General features: G+C 44.2%; 2 protein-coding genes across 2 annotated transcripts; both read left to right on the forward strand.

The window, feature by feature from the left end:
• Positions 1-1,446: 1,446 nt before the first annotated feature.
• Positions 1,447-9,434, forward strand: utp18 (UTP18 small subunit processome component). The gene is made up of 13 exons (XM_049562156.1): positions 1,447-1,830; positions 3,192-3,337; positions 3,537-3,632; positions 3,712-3,776; positions 4,062-4,171; positions 4,281-4,406; positions 4,500-4,674; positions 6,388-6,488; positions 7,134-7,224; positions 7,414-7,537; positions 7,806-7,980; positions 8,099-8,241; positions 8,466-9,434. The coding sequence occupies exons 1-13, from the start codon at positions 1,609-1,611 to the stop codon at positions 8,488-8,490; spliced, it is 1,599 nt and encodes a 532-aa protein (XP_049418113.1). The 5' UTR covers positions 1,447-1,608; the 3' UTR covers positions 8,491-9,434.
• A 1,686-nt stretch (positions 9,435-11,120) lies between these two features.
• LOC125879389 (scavenger receptor cysteine-rich type 1 protein M130-like) lies at positions 11,121-17,566 on the forward strand. The gene is made up of 8 exons (XM_049561242.1): positions 11,121-11,831; positions 13,775-13,807; positions 13,888-14,178; positions 15,269-15,592; positions 15,670-15,960; positions 16,619-16,948; positions 17,197-17,276; positions 17,378-17,566. The coding sequence occupies exons 1-8, from the start codon at positions 11,402-11,404 to the stop codon at positions 17,480-17,482; spliced, it is 1,884 nt and encodes a 627-aa protein (XP_049417199.1). The 5' UTR covers positions 11,121-11,401; the 3' UTR covers positions 17,483-17,566.
• Positions 17,567-20,092: the final 2,526 nt, after the last annotated feature.

Genomic DNA, 20,092 nt, shown 5'->3' on the forward strand with positions numbered 1-20,092 from the left:
ATGTTAGTGATGATTGAGTGAGGACAGACTGTAGCGCTAACTGTAGTGACCATCGTAGCTTTAGATTCAAACTGGGACTGATGGTTTGTTTTGATCCCAGTTTAACAGCATGCTCTCGCTAACTGGTCTTACTGGTCTCTGTAATTAAACTGCAGCTGTCTGAAATAAACTCTGGATCGTTTTCTGATTCTCTCCCGTTTCCTCTCGTCTCAAGTTTCAAAAATCTGATGACTGAACTGCTGAAGGAGAGTTTTTGTTTGTTGTTTACTGATGATGTTTACCTTTTTGTTTGTTTATTGTTTAGTCTTTGATCTCTCAGATTTCATTTGGAGCAAAAACAGTCTGACAGTTTAACCAGAAAACAGCAGCATGAATTAATTTCTAATGAACAGAAGTCCGTTCACTCATGGAGCACAGCTCAGATCATCAGATACTGAAGGTCTCGACAGCCAGACGACAGATAATAACGATTTAAACACAAAATGCTGCTGCTGCTGATGATGATGATGATGATGATAGAAAGAATCAATGAAGGTAAGAAAATAAAAAAGTGGTGTAGAAACCAGTCGTGTCTTCATGATGACTTTTTTTTTTTTAAATATTAATATCGTGAAGAGCAACAGTGAACAATGACTAATAATAATAATAAAACTACACTTTTTAAAGTATTCTTTAAAAAACACAAAACCGGACAACAAACAAAATGGATCATCAGTTCACAGTTGATTTTTTTTTTCAAAATGATGTTTTCTTACATTGATAAACGTTCTCTAAAGAAGTTAACCAACAATAGTCCATACTTTATATTCATTTTTATTTGTATTTAGTGTTTTAGTTTTTAAGTGTTTTGTATTTTTTTTTAATATTTTGTATCATGTTTTAATAGTATTTAGTATTTATATTGGTATAATTTATTTAGTTTTATTAGTGTTTTATATTAGTTTTTATCGTTTTTATTTATATATGTATTTTTTTTATTACTATTTTGTATCATTTGTCTTTTTTATTGTTTTTATTAGTATTTTGTTTTAGTTTTTTAAGTGTTGTGTATTTTTTTATATTTTGTGTCATGTTTTAATAGTATTTAGTATTTATATATTTAGTTTTATTAGTATTTTATAGTCGTTTTTATTTTTTATTTATATGTCTATTATTTTGTATTTTTATTACTATTTTGTATCATTTGTCTTTTATTAGTAATTTTGTCAGTTCTTAAAATTTTTTATCTGTATTTTGTATCTTTTTTGTTTTTTATTAGTATTTTACTGAGTTTAAGTATTTTTTGTATTTTTAATCAGTATTTTGTATTTTGGGGAGAATATTTTTGTAGTAATTTTTCTTAAGTATTTTGTGTATTATAAAGTATTATGAACTTTCTATTATTTGCGCCTTAACTGTCAGTGAACGGTAGGGGGCAGGCTGTTATCATTTCCGGGTTCAGAGGTCAGGTTTCCGGAAGCACATGAAGGAAAACACTGATGTCCACCACATGTGGAAACATGAGCAGTAGATGAATTAAATAAGTTTAACTTTATGTCTCGTGTTTCTGCTGGCGGTGTGAATCTGTAGTTTTCTGACAGGACCTTTGGTTTAGTTTGAAGAACAAACATGGCGGACATGGACGTCATCAAGCTGCCGGAGACGGAGCCGAGAGAACCGGCCAAGAAGAAGAGGACTCGACCACCGAAGTTTGACCCCGAGGAAGAGGAGCAGAAGCGGCAGAAGAACGTGAAGAGGCTGGCGGTGCTGGGGGAGAAGGACAGCTCGGTGAAGCTGCTGGAGGAGCTGGTGTTCGGGGCGGAGGACGAGCTGGTGGAGAGACTGGTAGAGGTAACGTGTCACCAGACCCCGGTCAGAAACCTGATGATTTAACGTTCTCCTAGTGCTGGGCTGAAATAACCGTGTCTGAGAGCAACGTGTGATAGCTGCTAATGAGGTTCAGATGTTTCTGAAGAATTCGGCTCATTAATTATCTGCCTGCATCACTTCACTTCACTGAGATGTCAACAACATGTTGTCTTGTGCTGCTCTCAACCAGACTTCATTCAAAAAACTGCTCATTTTACCGTCTCTCGTTAATGAGCTTCATCCTTGTGCCTAGGGCTGGGCGGTATGACCTAAAATTCATATCACGGTATGAATCGAATCCCTTCACGGTAACGGTATATATCGCAGTATAAATTTAAGTGTAAAAGTTATAATAGAAGTGTTTCTGGATGGGTTTTGTAGTCCCTTAGCAAAGCTAAATTGATTAAAAAAACAACAACAACAAAAGCAAAGCTATAATGTATTTGTTAGAGCATTTATTGTGCAGAATGCAGATCTCAGAGCTCAAAATTAAAACCCAGCACTCTATGGTGTAAAATGTCCCCTGGGATCTACATCAAAAGGTAATTTCCTTCTTTTAGCAAAATCCTAAATGACTGAGTTGTTTTTTCCACCTGGACCTTTATGCTCTGCCATTTCTCCTCTAATCATCAGCTGTAACCTGTGACAGGCTGCTATGATACCACAACTATCACACGTTCACATATGGAGTTTTTTGTGGAGCCCCTAGCGTCACATAGGTTTACATTACCAAAGGTTTATGACAAACTGTCTTGCCGAAAACCAACTCCCGTGTGCGCACGGCGAGAGAGGAGAGGGAGAGACGCTGTGCTGCTGCCAGAGGAGACACTGAATGAGTTCCCTCTGAACAGTAAGTCGCTAAAAGAGTCTGAGAAGTCCGGGGCTGTTCATAAGACATTAACTCACTCACTCACAAGTTCTCCAGCAACACATGTTGCACATGCTACGCTAAATCACGGATGTGAACCAGCTCCTCTTGCTCTGCTGTCTCTGTGCTCACAGCCATTTTCACACTGAGGCAGGTGCGATGACGTCATCGACGATAGGACGGTAGAGCACAAATCTCTACCGTGGGCCAAATTTATATCATTTCTACCGTCCACCGCATATACCGTGCAGCCCTACTTGTGCCTGATCACAAAATATGATGAATATAATGATTGTCACTTTGTTTATGGTAAATCTGGCTCACTGGTTATTATCAGCTAACAAACCTCACTGTGTCACAACCTGTCACTCCAGGCTAATTAAAACTAATATAAATGACTAATAGAAACTGATACATTTATAAAAACCACTAATAAAAAGACAGACTACCCATCATGCCTCATGTCTCCATGCAGGAGGACGAGGAGCAGACTGAAACCTTATTGGCGGAGGACAAAGACGATGAGTCCGGTGAATCGGAGGACGAGGACGAGGCTCGTACACAGCTCCAGCCGGCCAGAAAAGCTGCCTGGGTGGACGAGGATGACGAGCTGGATGAAGAGTAAGTGCTGCTGAGTGTCGTCTTGTGTTATCACCAGTCGGCGATTCATCAGGCTGTTGGTGTCAGGCTCACACAGCTGAGTGCGTTTGTGACTACACGTTTACGAATGTGTGAGGATCAACACGTTCCTGTCATGACACTGTATTGATGATGATGATGATGATGGTCACTCAGGGGTTTATTGTGTTGAATGTTTCAGGGTGGACATGAAGCATCGTTACCGCAGTGATCTGATCAGAGGAGAGGCTGAGTCCACTATGTCCAAACAGAAGCTACAGCAGAGGATGAGAGAGCAGTGAGTACACACACACACACACACACACACACACACACACACAGAGCTGTACACATATTTACCTGCTGGTGTGTTTCAGGTTTCAGAAGTCGATGGGAGGAACTCCGTCATGGGCAGAGAGCGGCGTGAAGAAAAAGAAGAGAGGTAGAAACACAGTAACACTTCCTCTTCCTCCAGAACCTGCTCATTGAATGTAGTTTTCTTTCAGCACACTACACTTGCTCGCTGTCAGACTTCATTCTTAAAGCAGCTGACTTTCATGTTGTCATGGTTACGGGCGATGCTCTTGTGTCTGGGAACAGAATATTATAACTTTAAAGAAACGACAGTGAGAAGGAAATGTTTCTTTCTTTCTGTCTTTTTTAATATTTGTAGAAAAATAAATGAATTGTTGGTAAAAACAAAACATGTCTTTCTGTGTTCCTGCAGGTGATGATGATGATGAGGAGGAGGAAGAGGAAGACGAAGATGATGAGCTGCTGAGGAGGACCGGAAACTTTGTGGCGTCGTCAGACAGACTGCCCAGAGGCATCCTGAGGGTCAGAAACATCAGAGTCTTCATTAATGTCGTGATAAATAACATTTCATGACCATGTGACCGTCCTGTTGTATCAGTCATTTGTTTACATTTAATTCTTCTCGTCTCAGATGAAGAAATGTCTTCATGCTAACAGCACCCGTCCTTCAGAGGACAGACTGACCACCGTCCAGTTCCACCCCTCTGCTCAGGTTGTCATGACAGCTGGCCTCGACCAATCAGTGTCCCTCTTCCAGGTACAGACAGCCAATCAGCTCTCTCTAACGTCAGACAGGAAAGGGGACACGGAGTCAGGTGGGCATTGTTGATGTCTGTCTTTGGTCCTGCAGGTGGATGGAAAGACGAACCCAAAGATCCAGAGCATCCACCTGGAGAGGTTCCCCATCCACAAAGCTCAGTTCAGCCAGGACGGACAGACGGTGATCGCCACCAGCCTGAAGAACAAGATGTTTTACCTGTACGACATGATGGAGGGCCGGGTCACACCTGTCCACACTGTCAGAGGTGAGGTTACAGTCAGAGGTGAGGTGAGGTCAGTGTCAGAGGTGAGGTCACTGTAGAGATGAGGTCACTGTCAGAGGTGAGGTCACTGTCAGAGGAGGTTACTGTCAGAGGTGAGGTCACTGTCAGAGGTGAGGTTACTGTCAGACGTGAGGTCAGTGTCAGAGGTGAGGTCACTGTCAGAGGTGAAATCACTGTCAGAGGTGAGGTTACTGTCAGAGGAGGTCACAGTCAGAGGTGAGGTTACTGTCAGAGGTAAGGTCACTGTCAGAGGTGAGGTTACTGTCAGAGGTGAGGTCAGTGTCAGAGGTGAGGTCACTGTAGAGATGAGGTCACTGTCAGAGGTGAGGTCACTGTCAGAGGAGGTTACTGTCAGAGGTGAGGTCACTGTCAGAAGTGAGATCACTGTCAGAGGTGAGGTTACTGTCAGACGTGAGGTCACTGTCAGAGGTAAGGTTACTGTCAGAGGTAAGGTCACTGTCAGAGGTGAGGTTACTGTCAGAGGTGAGGTCAGTGTCAGAGGTGAGGTTACTGTCAGAGGAGGTTACTGTAAGAGGTGAGGTCACTATCACAGGTGAGGTTACTTTCAGAGGTGAGGTCACTGTCAGGTGAGGTCACTGTCAGAGGTGAGGTTAATGTCAGAGGAGGTTACTGTAAGAGGTGAGGTCACTATCAGAGGTGAGGTTACTGTCAGAGGTAAGGTCACTGTCAGAGGTGAGGTTACTGTCAGAGGTGAGTTCAGTGTCAGAGGTGAGGTCACTGTCAGAGGAGGTCACTGTCAGAGGTGAGGTCAATGTTAGGTGAGATCACTATCAGAGGTGAGGTCAGTGTCAGAGGTGAGGTCACTGTAGAGATGAGGTCAGTGTCAGAGGTGAGGTTACTGTCAGAGGTAAGGTCACTGTCAGAGGTGAGGTCACTGTCAGAGGAGGTTACTGTCAGAGGTGAGGTCACTGTCAGTGGTGAGATCACTGTCAGAGGTGAGGTTACTGTCAGACGTGAGGTCATTGTCAGAGGTGAGGTCAATGTCAGGTGAGATCACTATCAGAGGTGAGGTCAGTGTCAGAGGTGAGGTCAGTGTCAGAGGAGGTTACTGTCAGAGGTGAGGTCAGTGTCAGAGTTGAGGTCAATGTCAGGTGAGATCACTATCAGAGGTGAGGTCAGTGTCAGAGGTGAGGTCAGTGTCAGAGGAGGTTACTGTCAGAGGTGAGGTCAGTGTCAGAGTTGAGGTCAATGTCAGGTGAGATCACTATCAGAGGTGAGGTCAGTGTCAGAGGTGAGGTCAATGTCAGGTGAGATCACTATCAGAGGTGAGGTCAGTGTCAGAGGTGAGGTCAGTGTCAGAGGTGAGGTCAATGTCAGGTGAGATCACTATCAGACGTGAGGTCACTGTCAGAGGTGAGGTCAGTGTCAGAAGTGAGGTCACTGTCAGACGTGAGGTCACTGTCAGAGGTAAGGTCACTGTCAGAGGTGAGGTCACTGTAGAGGTGAGGTCAGTGTCAGAGGTGAGGTCACTGTCAGAGGTGAGGTTACTGTCAGAGGTAAGGTCACTGTCAGAGGTGAGGTCACTGTCAGAGGAGGTTACTGTCAGAGGTGAGGTCACTGTCAGAGGTGAGGTCACTGTAGAGGTGAGGTCACTGTAGAGGTGAGGTCAGTGTCAGAGGTGAGGTCACTGTCAGAGGTCAAGTTAAGGTCAACGTGTCGACTGTTTGTGTTCAGGTCTGAATGAAGCCAGAGTGAAGGAGTTCTCTGTGTGTCCTGAAGGAGGCGCTCTGCTCCTCACTGGGACCAACGGATACCTGCACCTCCTCACGCTCCAGGTGATTCCTCCTCCTCCTTCTCTTTTCCTTCTCCTGCTGTTTATTTGTTTCAGCGTTTTGACAGTTTTTTCTCTGTGATGATGTCACAGCCTCGTCGTCTCTCTAAAAACACTCAGAATCTGAGTGATTTAGTAAAAATAAATAAATACAATTAGAATCAAGTCAAATCTAAAATAGAAAATAACATACCTACAATAAAATTAATTTAAAAAAAATACAAATAAAAATAAATAAACTTAAAAGATATAAAATTACTCGCTAAAATTTAAAACAAGATAAAAATAAAGCCTGATTCCCTCTGCAGTTCATCTTTTAAATTCTCTTTCAATAAATTTTATATTGTGTAGTCGGTTAACTTTTTTATTATTTTCAGATTGTTCCACTGAACTCTTCTGCATATTTTTTATTTTTGATTTTTTATTTATTATTCTTCTGTTAGTGTGTGTTCTCATGTGTGTTCACAGCAAAGAAAGTACATGTGAATAAAAAAGCATTTTGTGTTTCCAGACAGAAACATTCCCATCAGTGTGGAAACAATATGAACATGTGATTATTTAACATTTAATTAAATAGATATTTAAAAAAATACTAATAACTTAACAAGTGTGTGTGTGTGTGTGTGTGTGTGTGTGTGTTTGTGTTCAGACGAAGGAGGTGGTTCGCAGTATGAAGATAAACGGTGATGTCAGCGGCGTCGCTTTTTCTCACGACGGCAGCAAAGTGTTCGCCCAGTCAGGTGAGTTCAGGGCAGTGGCGGCTGCTGGTCTCTCAAACAGGGGAGGCTCACTTTAAGTTGTTGTCTCAGAGCAATCGCCCCTGGTTCAGGGAGTGTGTGACATCACACATGGACATCCTGTCAGTCATGTGATTAAACTGTGTGTGTGTGTGTGTGTGTGTGTGTGTGTGTGTGTGCACGCGCGCGCAGAGGACGGGGAGGTGTATGTGTGGGACATGCGCAGCAGTCAGTGTGTTAACAGGTTCACAGATGAAGGCTGTGTGAAGGGGACGTCCATCGCTGCCTCGCGGAACGGACAGTACCTGGCCTGCGGGTAAGACACGCCCACATATAATCTTCTCCCCCTCCTTTAGGGTCAGAGCGACTCTGACGGACAGAGATGGTTCAGACTTTACATGTCTGTCATGAAGTGTTTTATTTCTTTGAGGTCAGTCTGAAACATTTTCATAAATCTGTCTGTGTGAACTGAACGCAGCCTGATCTTAAAATGCAGCCTGATTTTAAAATGCAGCCTGATTTTCAGAGGATTTATTATTGTTGGTGTATCTGATGTGTAGTAACATTGATCGTCTCTGTCGCAGCTCTCAGTCGGGCGTGGTTAACGTGTACTCCCAGGAGGCGTGTCTAAAGTCAGCCAATCCCAAACCTCTGAAGGCTGTGATGAACCTGCTGACCTCAGCCACCTCTTTGACCTTTAACCCCTCATCTGAGATCCTGGCCATTGCCTCCCGAGTCGAGGACGAGGCCACACGACTGGTAAGACGGTGGTGATGATGATGATGGTGGTGATGATGATGGTGATGATGATGATGATGATGATGATGATGACAGCTGGACATTAACCTGTGTCTGTCCCCTGGTTGTGTCCCCTCAGGTCCACCTGCCCAGCCTCACTGTCTTCTCCAACTTCCCCGTCTCTAAGAGGAAGTTCGTTTATCGCGCCAGCTGCCTCGACTTCTCCCCTCACAGCGGCTTCTTCTCATTGGCTAACAACAAAGGACACGCCCCTCTCTTCAGGTCAGACAGCCAATCAGCTCCTCCTTTTGTTTGTCTTTACATCAAGTCATTTTTGTCTCAGGTCCTGTTTCTGTTTTGAGTTGTTTTTATTTCTTCTTCTTTGTCTCATTATTATTATTATTATTATTATTATTATCATCATCATTATGACAGTCAGTGATGAGAGGCATTCTGTCCCTTCAGTGCTGCATGAAACATGACGTAGAACGTCTGTCTGTGTTCAGGTTGCTTCATTATAAAGACTTCTGAGGAAGAACTCAAGGCTGAAACATCTCGAGTCTCTGCGGCTCAGCTCCGACCTGCTCAAAGGACCAAATCAAGTTTCACAGCTGATTCCTGTCAGATCATTTCTAAATCATCACGTCACATCTCTGAGGTTTCATCCTTTATCACAGCAGCAGGGAAACATTTCAAACTCCAGACATAAAGTTTTAAATCTGGAAGGTGAGTTTAGTAGAAATGAAGAGAAGTCAACAGTCAGTCTAAGAACTGACGGATGATTTGGGAAAAGAGACAGAGGGTTGACAGGATATTTAGTTCTTGGGGCTGAAACATGAAAACTTCCTGTGGAGTGACGGGACTGAGAGGTTGTTCGTAGGAAAGAGTGGAGACATGTTTGTTTTTTATTCTCTATATGATGTGATTGTATAAAAGAACTGAAACACTTCAACATGTGTGTCTGTGTTTTTTACTCACAACCGAAAATACTGAGAATGAAAACAGGAAACACCTGAAAACTCATCTTTTAGATCAGCCTTTAATGTTTCCTGTTTATTCCTTTATCTGTGTCAAAGTGTCCTTTGGTGAGATGAAAGATTCTTATCAATGAAATGTGTTATGCTTCATCTAAAGACAAAAAAAATCACCTTTAACAGTGTGAAGTCTGATTTATGTGTTGTATCTTGTTAGCAAACAGGCTAATCACCACAGGTCTCAATTATAAAACTGTGTGTGGAAGCTAAATTGAAACTAATTGTTAAAGGTCCCACAGTGTCAAAGTCAGATCTCCACGTCTTTTTATTATAAATCAGGTACAGGTGAGACATGAACACATAGAAAATATTAAAACCTTAAGTCCACAGAAAAACATGCTTCTGTCAGCTCTCTGATTTATTTTAGTTTCAGTTTGACTTTAGATGCGAGGACACATCGCTCCATGTCTCTCATTATTATAACTGACAATGTTGGATTTTTTTGCTGATATCTGATATGGTGATAATTATTGACTTTTCATCAATAAAAGCCTTAAAGTTGTGAATCTGTCTGATGAACCTGTTAAACTAATTTCCAGGGCATCGGTGGCTTAGTGGTAGAGCAGGCGCCCCATGTACAAGGCTGTTGCTGCAGCGGCCCGGGTTTGACTCCAGCCTGTGGCCCTTTGCTGCATGTCACTCCCTCTCTCTCTCCCCCTTTCACACCTGTCTGTCCTATCAATTAAAGGCTAACATGCCCCCCAAAATATCTTCAAACTAGTTTCCTGTGTCGAGGAGTGACGACCCCAACCCCCGCTGAATCTCGCTCATTTGGCAGCCCCTCATCTGACTGATCGAACTACAAACATGGCTGACAGAAAAACCAGGGGCACAAAACCCCCTCAGTTAAGATTTTCCTTAAAGTTCATGTTAAGGCTTTCTTAAAATGAAATCAGTCTTTTCCTTCAGGTTTCCTTAAAATGTTCACTGAAATATTTATGGTTTTCTCCTTATCCTGGTCTCATACTTAAAGAATCCCTTAAGGTTAATTACACCATTGCACAGAAGACTTAAGGTGTCACAATGTAGTATTTACTACAGTAAAATCTTTCAATGCAGGAAATACCTTAACATTTTTACTTAACTAAGGAAACCTTCCAAGGGATTCTGTGCAACACCCTTAAGTACATCCCTCAGCTTAGGAAAAATTAAGTCTTAAGGAGAAAACCTAATGTGTTTTGTGTAAGTAGCTCCTGATCATGTAACAGAGTTTCAGTCAGAGGAGGACACTTCACCTTAAAAACTAAAGATGACACCTTTAGATATGTTTGAGGAAAAACTTCACCTCTTCCTGTACGACATACAACGAGCAGAGCGCATGAAGAGACAGACACACACTGACAGCACGTGAAGAGACTTACAGAAAACAGACAGACGGTCTACCTGGACATGGATCACCGGTTGGTGCTGGTGCTGATGCTGTGGAGCTCAGGTAGGCCTCTGCTTTAAAGAGGATGTGTTAAATATTTGTAACAGAGAAACAACTGCTCACATGGCAGGTGTTTATTCTCTACCTCCAGTCAGTTATTGATCTGTTATTAACATCTGATCAGTTAATGTATACTCAGCGACCATCTCAGATGGATCAATAAGTAGGTGTGCTTCACTGAAACCGTGGGCATGACTCAAAGCAAACAGATTCACACCTTCAAATCCATTTCTTTTATTTTCAGACTTTATTTTTTATTGTTTTGATAAGAACAGAACAGACAAAACAAGGGACAACAGATTTTTGACATAGTGTAAAACAAAACAAATAAAAAGAAGCAGGAAAACAGTATCAGAGACTGTGGGTCCATTATGTCTATGATTGTCCTTTAATACCATAAAGGTCCTTATAATCCATGACCTGATTTATGGAAAGGACGGAGGAGTCTCGCTCTCGTTCAGAAGCTAATGTCCAGAGGCTTTATTCACCTATGAATTCACACAATTAGTCATTTTCAGCCAGTGCTCCTCTCTCACATTAATTAAATCAACAGTGTTACGTTTTACTGTGGTATTTATTTTAATATTCTTTAAAGGCAGAAGGAGGAGGATCGATTAATTTGAAGAGTCAAATGAGATTCACATAAAGCCTGAATCATCACGATGTGGTTCCCGTTATCTGTGACTGAGGCTGCGGGGTTTGTGGTTCAGGTCGGACTCCGGTGAAGTGGATTGTGGATCAGTGTCTGTTCTTACTTCAGCCAAAATCTGTGTTTAATTTGTTTCCTGCACAGTGCTAGTATGGTGCAGAGGTACAGTAGTACTACAGTATGACCAGTACTTATAAAACACGGTCAGTCCATGATAAGAGTGCCTGATAATGTGGAAGTGATTTTAAAAAAAGTGTCAGCGTGGGTTTCCTCCAGGTGCTCTGACATGTTCTCCCTGTGTCAGCGTGGGTTTCCTCCAGGTGCTCCGACATGTTCTCCCTGTGTCAGCGTGGGTTTCCTCCAGGTGCTCTGACATGTTCTCCCCGTGTCAGCGTGGGTTTCCTCCAGGTGCTCGGACATGTTCTCCCCGTGTCAGCGTGGGTTTCCTCCAGGTGCTCTGACATGTTCTCCCTGTGTCAGTGTGGGTTTCCTCCAGGTGCTCTGACATGTTCTCCCTGTGTCAGCGTGGGTTTCCTCCAGGTGCTCGGACATGTTCTCCCCGTGTCAGTGTGGGTTTCCTCCAGGTGCTCTGACATGTTCTCCCTGTGTCAGCGTGGGTTTCCTCCAGGTGCTCTGACATGTTCTCCCTGTGTCAGTGTGGGTTTCCTCCAGGTGCTCCGACATGTTCTCCCTGTGTCAGCGTGGGTTTCCTCCAGGTGCTCTGACATGTTCTCCCCGTGTCAGCGTGGGTTTCCTCCAGGTGCTCTGACATGTTCTCCCCGTGTCAGCGTGGGTTTCCTCCAGGTGCTCTGACATGTTCTCCCCGTGTCAGCGTGGGTTTCCTCCAGGTGCTCCAGCTTCCTCCCACAGTCCAAAGACATGCAGGTTAACTGGTGACTCTAAATTGTCCGTAGGTGTGAATGTGAGTGTGAATGGTTGTCTGTCTCTATGTGTCAGTCCTGTGATAGTCTGGTGACCTGTCCAGGGTGAACCCTGCCTCTCACCCAGTTGAAAAAATAAAACAAGATGAGAAGTTTGCTTGTCACAAAGATGGCGGCCATTGAAGGTGAGAAGTGTCCATCGTTCCACACTCAACTTTTGTTTTGGAGTGCGTCAGTAGTGCACTGCATTTTCTTGTACTAAAGAGTGTGAACAAACTTAGAAGTACAAGATCTGAGACACACAGTTTGTGTCATCGTCTCCACCCCAGGTAGGTCAGGTGACCTCTCTGTGGGGACTTCTAATACTCTGTAAACTATATTTCTGTGACACTGAACATTTACTGACAGATTACAGGTAATGATTACAGGACTGTGGTTTCTGTTTCTATGACAACCTTGGCAGGCTGAGATGTTCCTGTCAGATTAACGCTGTCACACTCGTCTTATTATATCTGTGGATGTGTTAACATCAGCAGAGGGTCGAATTACAGCTGGAAATAACCGTCATATTAACTGTTGGTAAATCTGTTGATGATGTTTTTTATCTCAGTCACTGAGTGTGTATAAAACATCAGACTCCAGGCTGAGGGTTCGGTATCTTGTCTGTTCCTTCGTCTGCTCTCTCCTGGACAGAGAACTCAGATGCTGGACCTGAATCTGCCAGAGCCACCCTCCCAGTTTGGGGGTCACAGCCCCCAGTGCTCCCAGTGCTCCCAGTGCTCCCATGACCACCTTCAGTCCCTACATCAGCTCCTCTTTCAGCTCTTTGTATTTCTCCTTCTTCCTGATGTTGCTGTCATCGATCACCACTTCCTTCTTCTGTTGTTTGTCCATCAACACGATGTCCACTTGGTTCGCCATCACCAGTTTCTCCCATAGGATCTCAGCTCGCTCAATCTTCCAGAGACTTCCAGCCCATACTCAGTGCACATGTTCCTGGACACGGTGTCAGACACATGGTTATGCATTCCAGACCCTGGTCTGAGCTGACTGATGCCACACTAGGATTGGTCAGTCTGCATCTGAGGGGCAGGGGCGCCTAAAATGTCGTTCTGGTGCCAAACAGGGACAATCAGCTGTTGGAAAACCCATGACCCTCCCTCCACCATAAACAAGTTATTAGATTTTTGATGTTTGAAAGTTAAAAGTTTTCACTCTTGTCGTACAAACAATTTATTCACACGTCACGTTTGCAGCACATGACGTGTCCAAGGAACATCTGACAATAATTTCTGTTTTTACAGTTTCTGGCTGATAAATGTCGTCATTTTACCTGAAGGTCCGTCACCACACAGTGTGACAGCTACAGGATCTTGGACAACAGAAATATGGGACACTGGATTTGATTAATTCACTGACCACAAATGAGATAAGCGTTAACGAGTTAGTGCACCCTGAGGTTCCTCTGCCTCACTCTCCTCCATTAGGAGATGACTTCAGTGGGAGGAGAACTCCGTACCTTCAGCTCACGGCTGCAGCAGCTTCAGTTCAGCGTTCACATTTACTGCTGCTTCTGTTAGATGACCTGCAGCTTGTGGTTGAAGTTACTGATGAGGGAATGAGGAGCAGGGGGAGTCTCCTTCTGTGATGCTTCACTTTGAATAAATTAAATTGAAAAAGCATTTCCTAAAATGTTGAAATGCTCCTTTAACTATGTACAAACTGACCTGTGTTCTGTGTATTCATGTGTTCATCTAACCAACAGCAAACTGATAAAATGGTGACTGAGGTTCTGATGTTTGTGTCTTGGTTTCCTCCGCAGGACTCCAGGCTGAAGGAGGACAAAACTCCACAGGTACACAGAGACAACAGAGAAGTAAAGACTTGTCTGAATCATCAAGCTCTTTGACTGATGACTCTCTGGTTTCTGTTCAGAGTCTGATGATGTTAGGTTGGTGGGAGGAGTCAGTCGCTGTGCAGGAACACTGGAGCTGAATCAGCGGGGACTCTGGAGACCAGTGGAGGGATCATACTGGACCCTGAAGGCAGCAGCCGTCGTCTGCGGACAGCTGGACTGCGGCTCAGCTGTGTCTACCGGACAGAGACGTCAGCTGTCCCGCAGGTCTGTGTGGAGGATCAGGCCCAGCTGTGTTCAGTCTGGATCTGCTCTGAGGGAGTGTGCAAAACCAGATTACTCTTCCATCATCCTGGATCTCACCTGTTCAGGTAAGCCCATCAGTGACATTATCGATGACAGTAAAGGCTCAGATATGCTCTCTTCGTTGGATGTCGATGTGGCTCTGTTTATAGTACACCTGACGGTCTGTGTCGGCCCCCAACAGTAAAGAGATGGAGGTGACGGCGGTCACTTCCTGTCAACGTTACAGATCAGAAGCGCAGAGAGTCGTTGACTAGAGATGATACGCCGTCTCATGGCGGTCACTTCCTGACGACGTTACAGATCAGAAGCGCAGAGAGTCGTTGACTAGAGACGATACGCCGTCTCATGGCGGTCACTTCCTGTCAACGTTACAGATCAGAAGCGCAGAGAGTCGTTGACTAGAGATGATACGCCGTCTCATGGCGGTCACTTCCTGTCAACGTTACAGATCAGAAGCGCAGAGAGTCGTTGACTAGAGATGATACGCCGTCTCATGGCGGTCACTTCCTGTCAACGTTACAGATCAGAAGCGCAGAGAGTCGTTGACTAGAGATGATACGCCGTCTCATGGCGGTCACTTCCTGTCGACGTTACAGATCAGAAGCGCAGAGAGTCGTTGACTAGAGATGATACGCCGTCTCATGGCGGTCACTTCCTGTCGACGTTACAGATCAGAAGCGCAGAGAGTCGTTGACTAGAGATGATACGCCGTCTCATGGCGGTCACTTCCTGTCGACGTTACAGATCAGAAGCGCAGAGAGTTGTTGACTAGAGATGATACGCCGTCTCATGGCGGTCACTTCCTGTCGACGTTACAGATCAGAAGCGCAGAGAGTCGTTGACTAGAGATGATACGCCGTCTCATGGCGGTCACTTCCTGTCAATGTTACAGATCAGAAGCACAGAGAGTCATTGACTAGAGATGATACGCCGTCTCACGGCGGTCACTTCCTGTCAACATACAACTTTTTCCAACGTTACAGAAAGGAGCGTTGACAGCAGGTGTTTGTTTGGTCTGAACTGGACTTTAAAATGTATTAAATGTAGATGTCAAACAGCTGCAGTCTGTGGAGTTACGTATAAGTCCAGTCCAGAATCCAGTTTGAATCACTGATGAGATCTGTTTTATTTTGTGTCTCTATTTTATCTCTCCAGACTCTGTCAGGCTGGTGGATGGGACCAGTCTGTGCTCAGGCAGACTGGAGGTGAAGTCTAACCAGTCTAACCAGTCTAACCAGAGGTGGTCCTCAGTGTGTGAAGCTGACTTTGACCAGCAGGATGCAGAGGTGGTCTGCAGGGAGCTTGGCTGTGGGGCTCCTTCAGTCCTCCAGGGGGCGCTCTATGGAGAAGTGGAGGCTCCAGTGTGGACCAAAGAGTTCCAGTGTGGAGGCCATGAGTCTGCTCTCCTGGACTGTAGAAGCTCAGGCTCAGATAGAAACACCTGCTCACCTGGCAAAGCTGTTGGACTCACCTGCTCAGGTAGAAGAGGAGCTGCAGCTTTGATTTGGTTCATTTCACTTTATTGCTTTACTGACGACTCTCTGGTTTCTGTTCAGAGGCTGTCAGGTTGACAGGAGGACAAGGTCGCTGTGCAGGAACACTGGAGGTCAGAGATCAGAGAGACCGGAGACCAGTGAGTATCATCCCCTATCCGTGGACCCTGAAGGACACAGCTGTGATCTGTGGACAGTTGGATTGTGGCTCCGCTGTGACTGTCAACTGGATGAAGGCTTACTCAGGCAGGTCTGTGTGGAAGATCAGGCCTGAGTGTGCCCAGTCTGGATCTGCTCTGAGGGAGTGTTTAACATTAGATTACTCCAGCCATGTCATGGATATCACCTGCTCAGGTAAGCCCATCAGTGACATCATCTATGACAGTCATGGTTCTAGTTTTCTCCTTCCTCTGTCACAGGGACCCTCAATGACATCCTGAAGTGTAGAGAAGTTGGTTTGTTTCTGGAAGCCCTCTGTCTGTATGTCTGTCTGTTCAATGTGCAGCATCTGGCAGTGTCAGAGGGAAATGCAGTGGGAAAACAATGAAAGTTAAGGCGGCAGAAGTTTGAGTAGGGCCGTAGGGAGGGGTGGTGGATGGGTCCAACAACCACCGACTTTAAATCGAGAGATTGGTTGTGTGTGTTGTTGAAGGAAAAAAACATCAGTTGGTGGTGTTGTACCGACGTAGTGCTTTTATTTTGAAAGAGACTGTATCAAACTGTACATTTCCTGTGAAAACAGAAGTGTATTTTGAAAACAGACAATGCATGTAACAGGCTGAAGTTGACACGGCGTCCCAGAACGTCAACAACCAACACACCCAGGGTACCTTGGACGCCATATGTGGACGTGGAAAGTCCATGACCAAACGTGGACATGTGACGAGGTCACAGTGAGGATGAGTTGGACTGTCTGTCTGTCTGACTGTCTGTCTGTCTGTCTGTCTGTCTGTCTGTCTGACTGTCTGTCTGTCTGTCTGACTGTCTGTCTGTCATCTCTCTGTATTTACAGACCTGCTGCTTCGGCCAAACATCTCTGTGTCCTCCTCCATGGACGGGGTCTCTGAGGCCCAGCAGCAGGGGTTTCACGTGCTCAGAGGCTCCGCCTTCACCATCAGCTGCTCCATCCAGCCACAGTACCCAGGAGGCTCCTTCCAGCTCACCTTCACCTCCTCCAACTCAGCACACAACTACACCCAGCCAGCTGTCAATCACTCTGCCCACTTCCTGTTTCCTGAAGCAGAGCCCACCCACCAAGGAAGCTACAGCTGTGTTTATCACGTCCATGTTTTGTCTCATAACTTCTCTTCTGAGAGCCGTCTGCTCTCCGTCACCGTCCCAGGTAAGATGACAATGAAACGATCAGCTGACCATGGTCAGTGTGTCACATGTGTGTCATACAGCAACTTATACAAAGTCTTTAAATGTGACCAGCAAACAGGAAACTTAAAACCTTCTGTTTCCACATCATCCTGGTTCAGAGTGTTGACATGAATACTAACATTTGAACAGATGCAGGAGCTTCACTGTACCGTTGGCCATCTGTTGGATTGATGCTGCTGTGTGACGACTGTCTGTGTGTTTGTTCAGATCCAACACCTTTTATCATCAGAGCTGTCCTGCCGCTGACTCTGCTGTTGGTGAACATGGTCCTTTGCCTTCACTGTAAGGTACTGACACACCTCTGTCAATATGAAGCCCTCAGTCTGTTTACTGAAGTGAAGAGAGGAGTGACGCAGGAAGTCATCTGTGTGTTGTCATGTGTCTCCAGGCCAGCAGGGGGCAGAAGGTGGCCAGACAGGAGAACACTGAGCTGGATTATTATAACCTGGGTGTTCCTGCAGCTGAAGAGGAAGGAGCTCAGGGAGCAGAGTAGGAACCTCCCACGAGTTCAGCTCACCTCCACCAAAGAGCGTGGACACCAAGAGGCGAAGCTCCGTTGAATTTCTGCCAACAGCCACTAGGGGCGCTGCCGCCATTTTGGACTGTTGATCTTGGACTGTTGCGCCCAGACAACATGCAGGATGTCAAGGAGAGAGGAGGAAACAAGTAAAAGAAAACAGTGTAGTGCAATTAACTGCAACAACTATCAGTGGAACACCCCGCACCTGGCCTTCCACCGTTTCCCGAAGGATCCCGACAGGTAAGAACTCCTGAGGTGTATATATATATATATATATATATATATATATATATATATATATCTCCATGCTCTTTGGTGAAGCTCAATAGAACGCCCCATAGCAACAGACTCGCCCATGGTTTCGGTGTTTTAATATCAATTTAATATGCCAGTTTTGGAGGGAAGGTAACACACACACACACACACACACACACACACACACGTATATATATATATATATACATATATGGCCTCTTGGACCATTTATATCAGAACTGATTACTGCTTTAGTATTAAAATATATCATATTAAAATAGCCTATATATTATTATTATTATTATTATTATTATTACTGTCCCCTTACTGTACAAACTGTAAATAAATCTTTATTCCTGACTATGTGACGTCACCATTAATGTGTTTGTAGTTAAAATATATATATATTTTTTTATTATTTATTTATTTATTTTTTTGGTAGATTGGCTTATGGGGTGATTTTGAAGGAGTAATTAAGTTAATTTTCTCATAAGTGGATGTAATATGTAGAGATGCCATCTAGGCCGTTTTTCTTTGTTTTGTTTTTTTTAAAGTCTATATTTTGTTTTACAAAAACGTGAAAAAGCAGCTGTGACCAGCTGTGACCAGCTGCTGACGGTCCAAAATGGCGGCGGTAGGACGAAACCATGGGCGAGTCTGTTGCTATGGGGCGTTCTGTTGAGCTTCGCCAAAGAGCATGGATATATATATATATATATATATATGTATATATTCCCACGAAAACTGGCATATTAAATTGACATTAAAACACTTAACACTTAATAAAAACGTACACCTCAGGAGTTCTTACCTGTCGGGATCCTTCGGGAAACGGTGGAAGGCCAGGTGCGGGGTGTTCCACTGATAGTTGTTGCAGTTAATTGCACTACACTGTTTTCTTTTACTTGTTTCCTCCTCTCTCCTTGACATCCTGCATGTTGTCTGGGCGCAACAGTCCAAGCTCAACAGTCCAAAATGGCGGCAGCGCCCCTAGTGGCTGTTGGCAGAAATTCAACGGAGCTTCGCCTCTTGGTGTCCACGCTCTTTGCCTCCACATGGACAAGTTTCCTTTAAACAGGAAGACCTGACAGTTCCCAGCAGTCTTAGTCCGTACAGGAAGTGACAGAAACACGCACTTCCTGTCTGATTTAATGTTGATTTGTTAAAATATTATCAGACTTATAAATAAGTTTGTTCTCAGTCTCCAGTTGTTTAATTATGATAGATTGATTTATTAAAATGTTTTAAAGGTGATCTGTAGTTTATGTTGATGGTTCAACCTCCGACTGTTGGTCTGTAGATCTCCATCACGTCCAGCCTGTTGATACAAAGGACAGAAGTTTGCTTCATTTTTATAATTAATGATTTTGCTTCTTAGTTAGGGATGGGAATCGAGAACCGGTTCCAACTGGATCAATTCATTGACATCATTAGCCTTTACGCTGAACGATTCCCTTATGGATTCTTTTCATTACGCCAAATCTTTACATCGATGACGCACGTCACGCTCGTCAGTCAGCAGCACGTTCAACAACAAAGAAGACGTACTGGCAGAGAGACAGAAGCGGTCGAAAGCTCTGACAGAGCAATGTGCAATTTACGCCGCACTGTAATTACATGCAAGGGCGAAAACACCACCAACTAGGTCTGAAGGATGTATCTTTTAAGCATCGCCATCGTGATGCACACAAGTACAATATCTACATCGCAGGGCATGCGATGTGCCTTGCCCTGATTAAATTAAGCACGCACATTTAAATTGTCAAGTGATACGCGTAAAGCTCGCTCCCGTCTTAATGACTGACCAACAAAATGTGTCTGATTTAGTGGAATAAAGAATAAACTGCCTATTCAAGTGCTGGAGAGCAGAGGTAGAGGGAGGTGTGGCTCTGCAGGCAGTGCACAACAGCAAACCTCTCAGTGAAATGTCTTCGCACTGCAGTTACACAACGCTCACCCAATCACTGGCTGTGACCAACCGCCAAACAGGCTTCACCACCTCTCTCACACACACACACACACACACCTGCTCACACTGGTGCAGCAGGAATGTCCTCCATCCTGTCTGTCTCCAGGTGTCTTCAGATTGGTCCTCAGGTGTGTTCAGGTGTAAACAGTTGAACACAATCTGAACACATGGATAAATATAAAATACAATTTTTTAATATATTTCATTTTAATTATATTTTAAATATTTGTTTCATTCTGTTAATTATTAAACACATAAAATATTAATTTATTTGAATTATTTTTGTGTGTTTTATATTTTATTTTTATTAGTGTAGCTGCCCTGACACTATTGTAATCCTAGGTATTCTTCTTCTTCTT

Source organism: Epinephelus fuscoguttatus, linkage group LG19, assembly GCF_011397635.1.
Source record: "Epinephelus fuscoguttatus linkage group LG19, E.fuscoguttatus.final_Chr_v1".
Lineage (NCBI taxonomy): Eukaryota > Metazoa > Chordata > Actinopteri > Perciformes > Serranidae > Epinephelus > Epinephelus fuscoguttatus.

What these genes read in the sequence shown, in the direction of transcription:
- LOC125879389 (XM_049561242.1), top strand. Translation starts at nt 11,402, where the DNA reads ATGTTCTCCCTGTGTCAGCGTGGGTTTCCTCCAGGTGCTCTGACATGT. An exon ending in TCAGCGTGGGTTTCCTCCAG is followed by an intron (nt 11,832 to 13,774) that starts GTGCTCTGACAT and finishes TTTCCTCCGCAG; the next exon opens with GACTCCAGGCTGAAGGAGGA. An exon ending in TCCTTTGCCTTCACTGTAAG is followed by an intron (nt 17,277 to 17,377) that starts GTACTGACACAC and finishes ATGTGTCTCCAG; the next exon opens with GCCAGCAGGGGGCAGAAGGT.
- utp18 (XM_049562156.1), top strand. Translation starts at nt 1,609, where the DNA reads ATGGCGGACATGGACGTCATCAAGCTGCCGGAGACGGAGCCGAGAGAA. An exon ending in TGGTGGAGAGACTGGTAGAG is followed by an intron (nt 1,831 to 3,191) that starts GTAACGTGTCAC and finishes GTCTCCATGCAG; the next exon opens with GAGGACGAGGAGCAGACTGA. An exon ending in GGACAGTACCTGGCCTGCGG is followed by an intron (nt 7,538 to 7,805) that starts GTAAGACACGCC and finishes TCTCTGTCGCAG; the next exon opens with CTCTCAGTCGGGCGTGGTTA.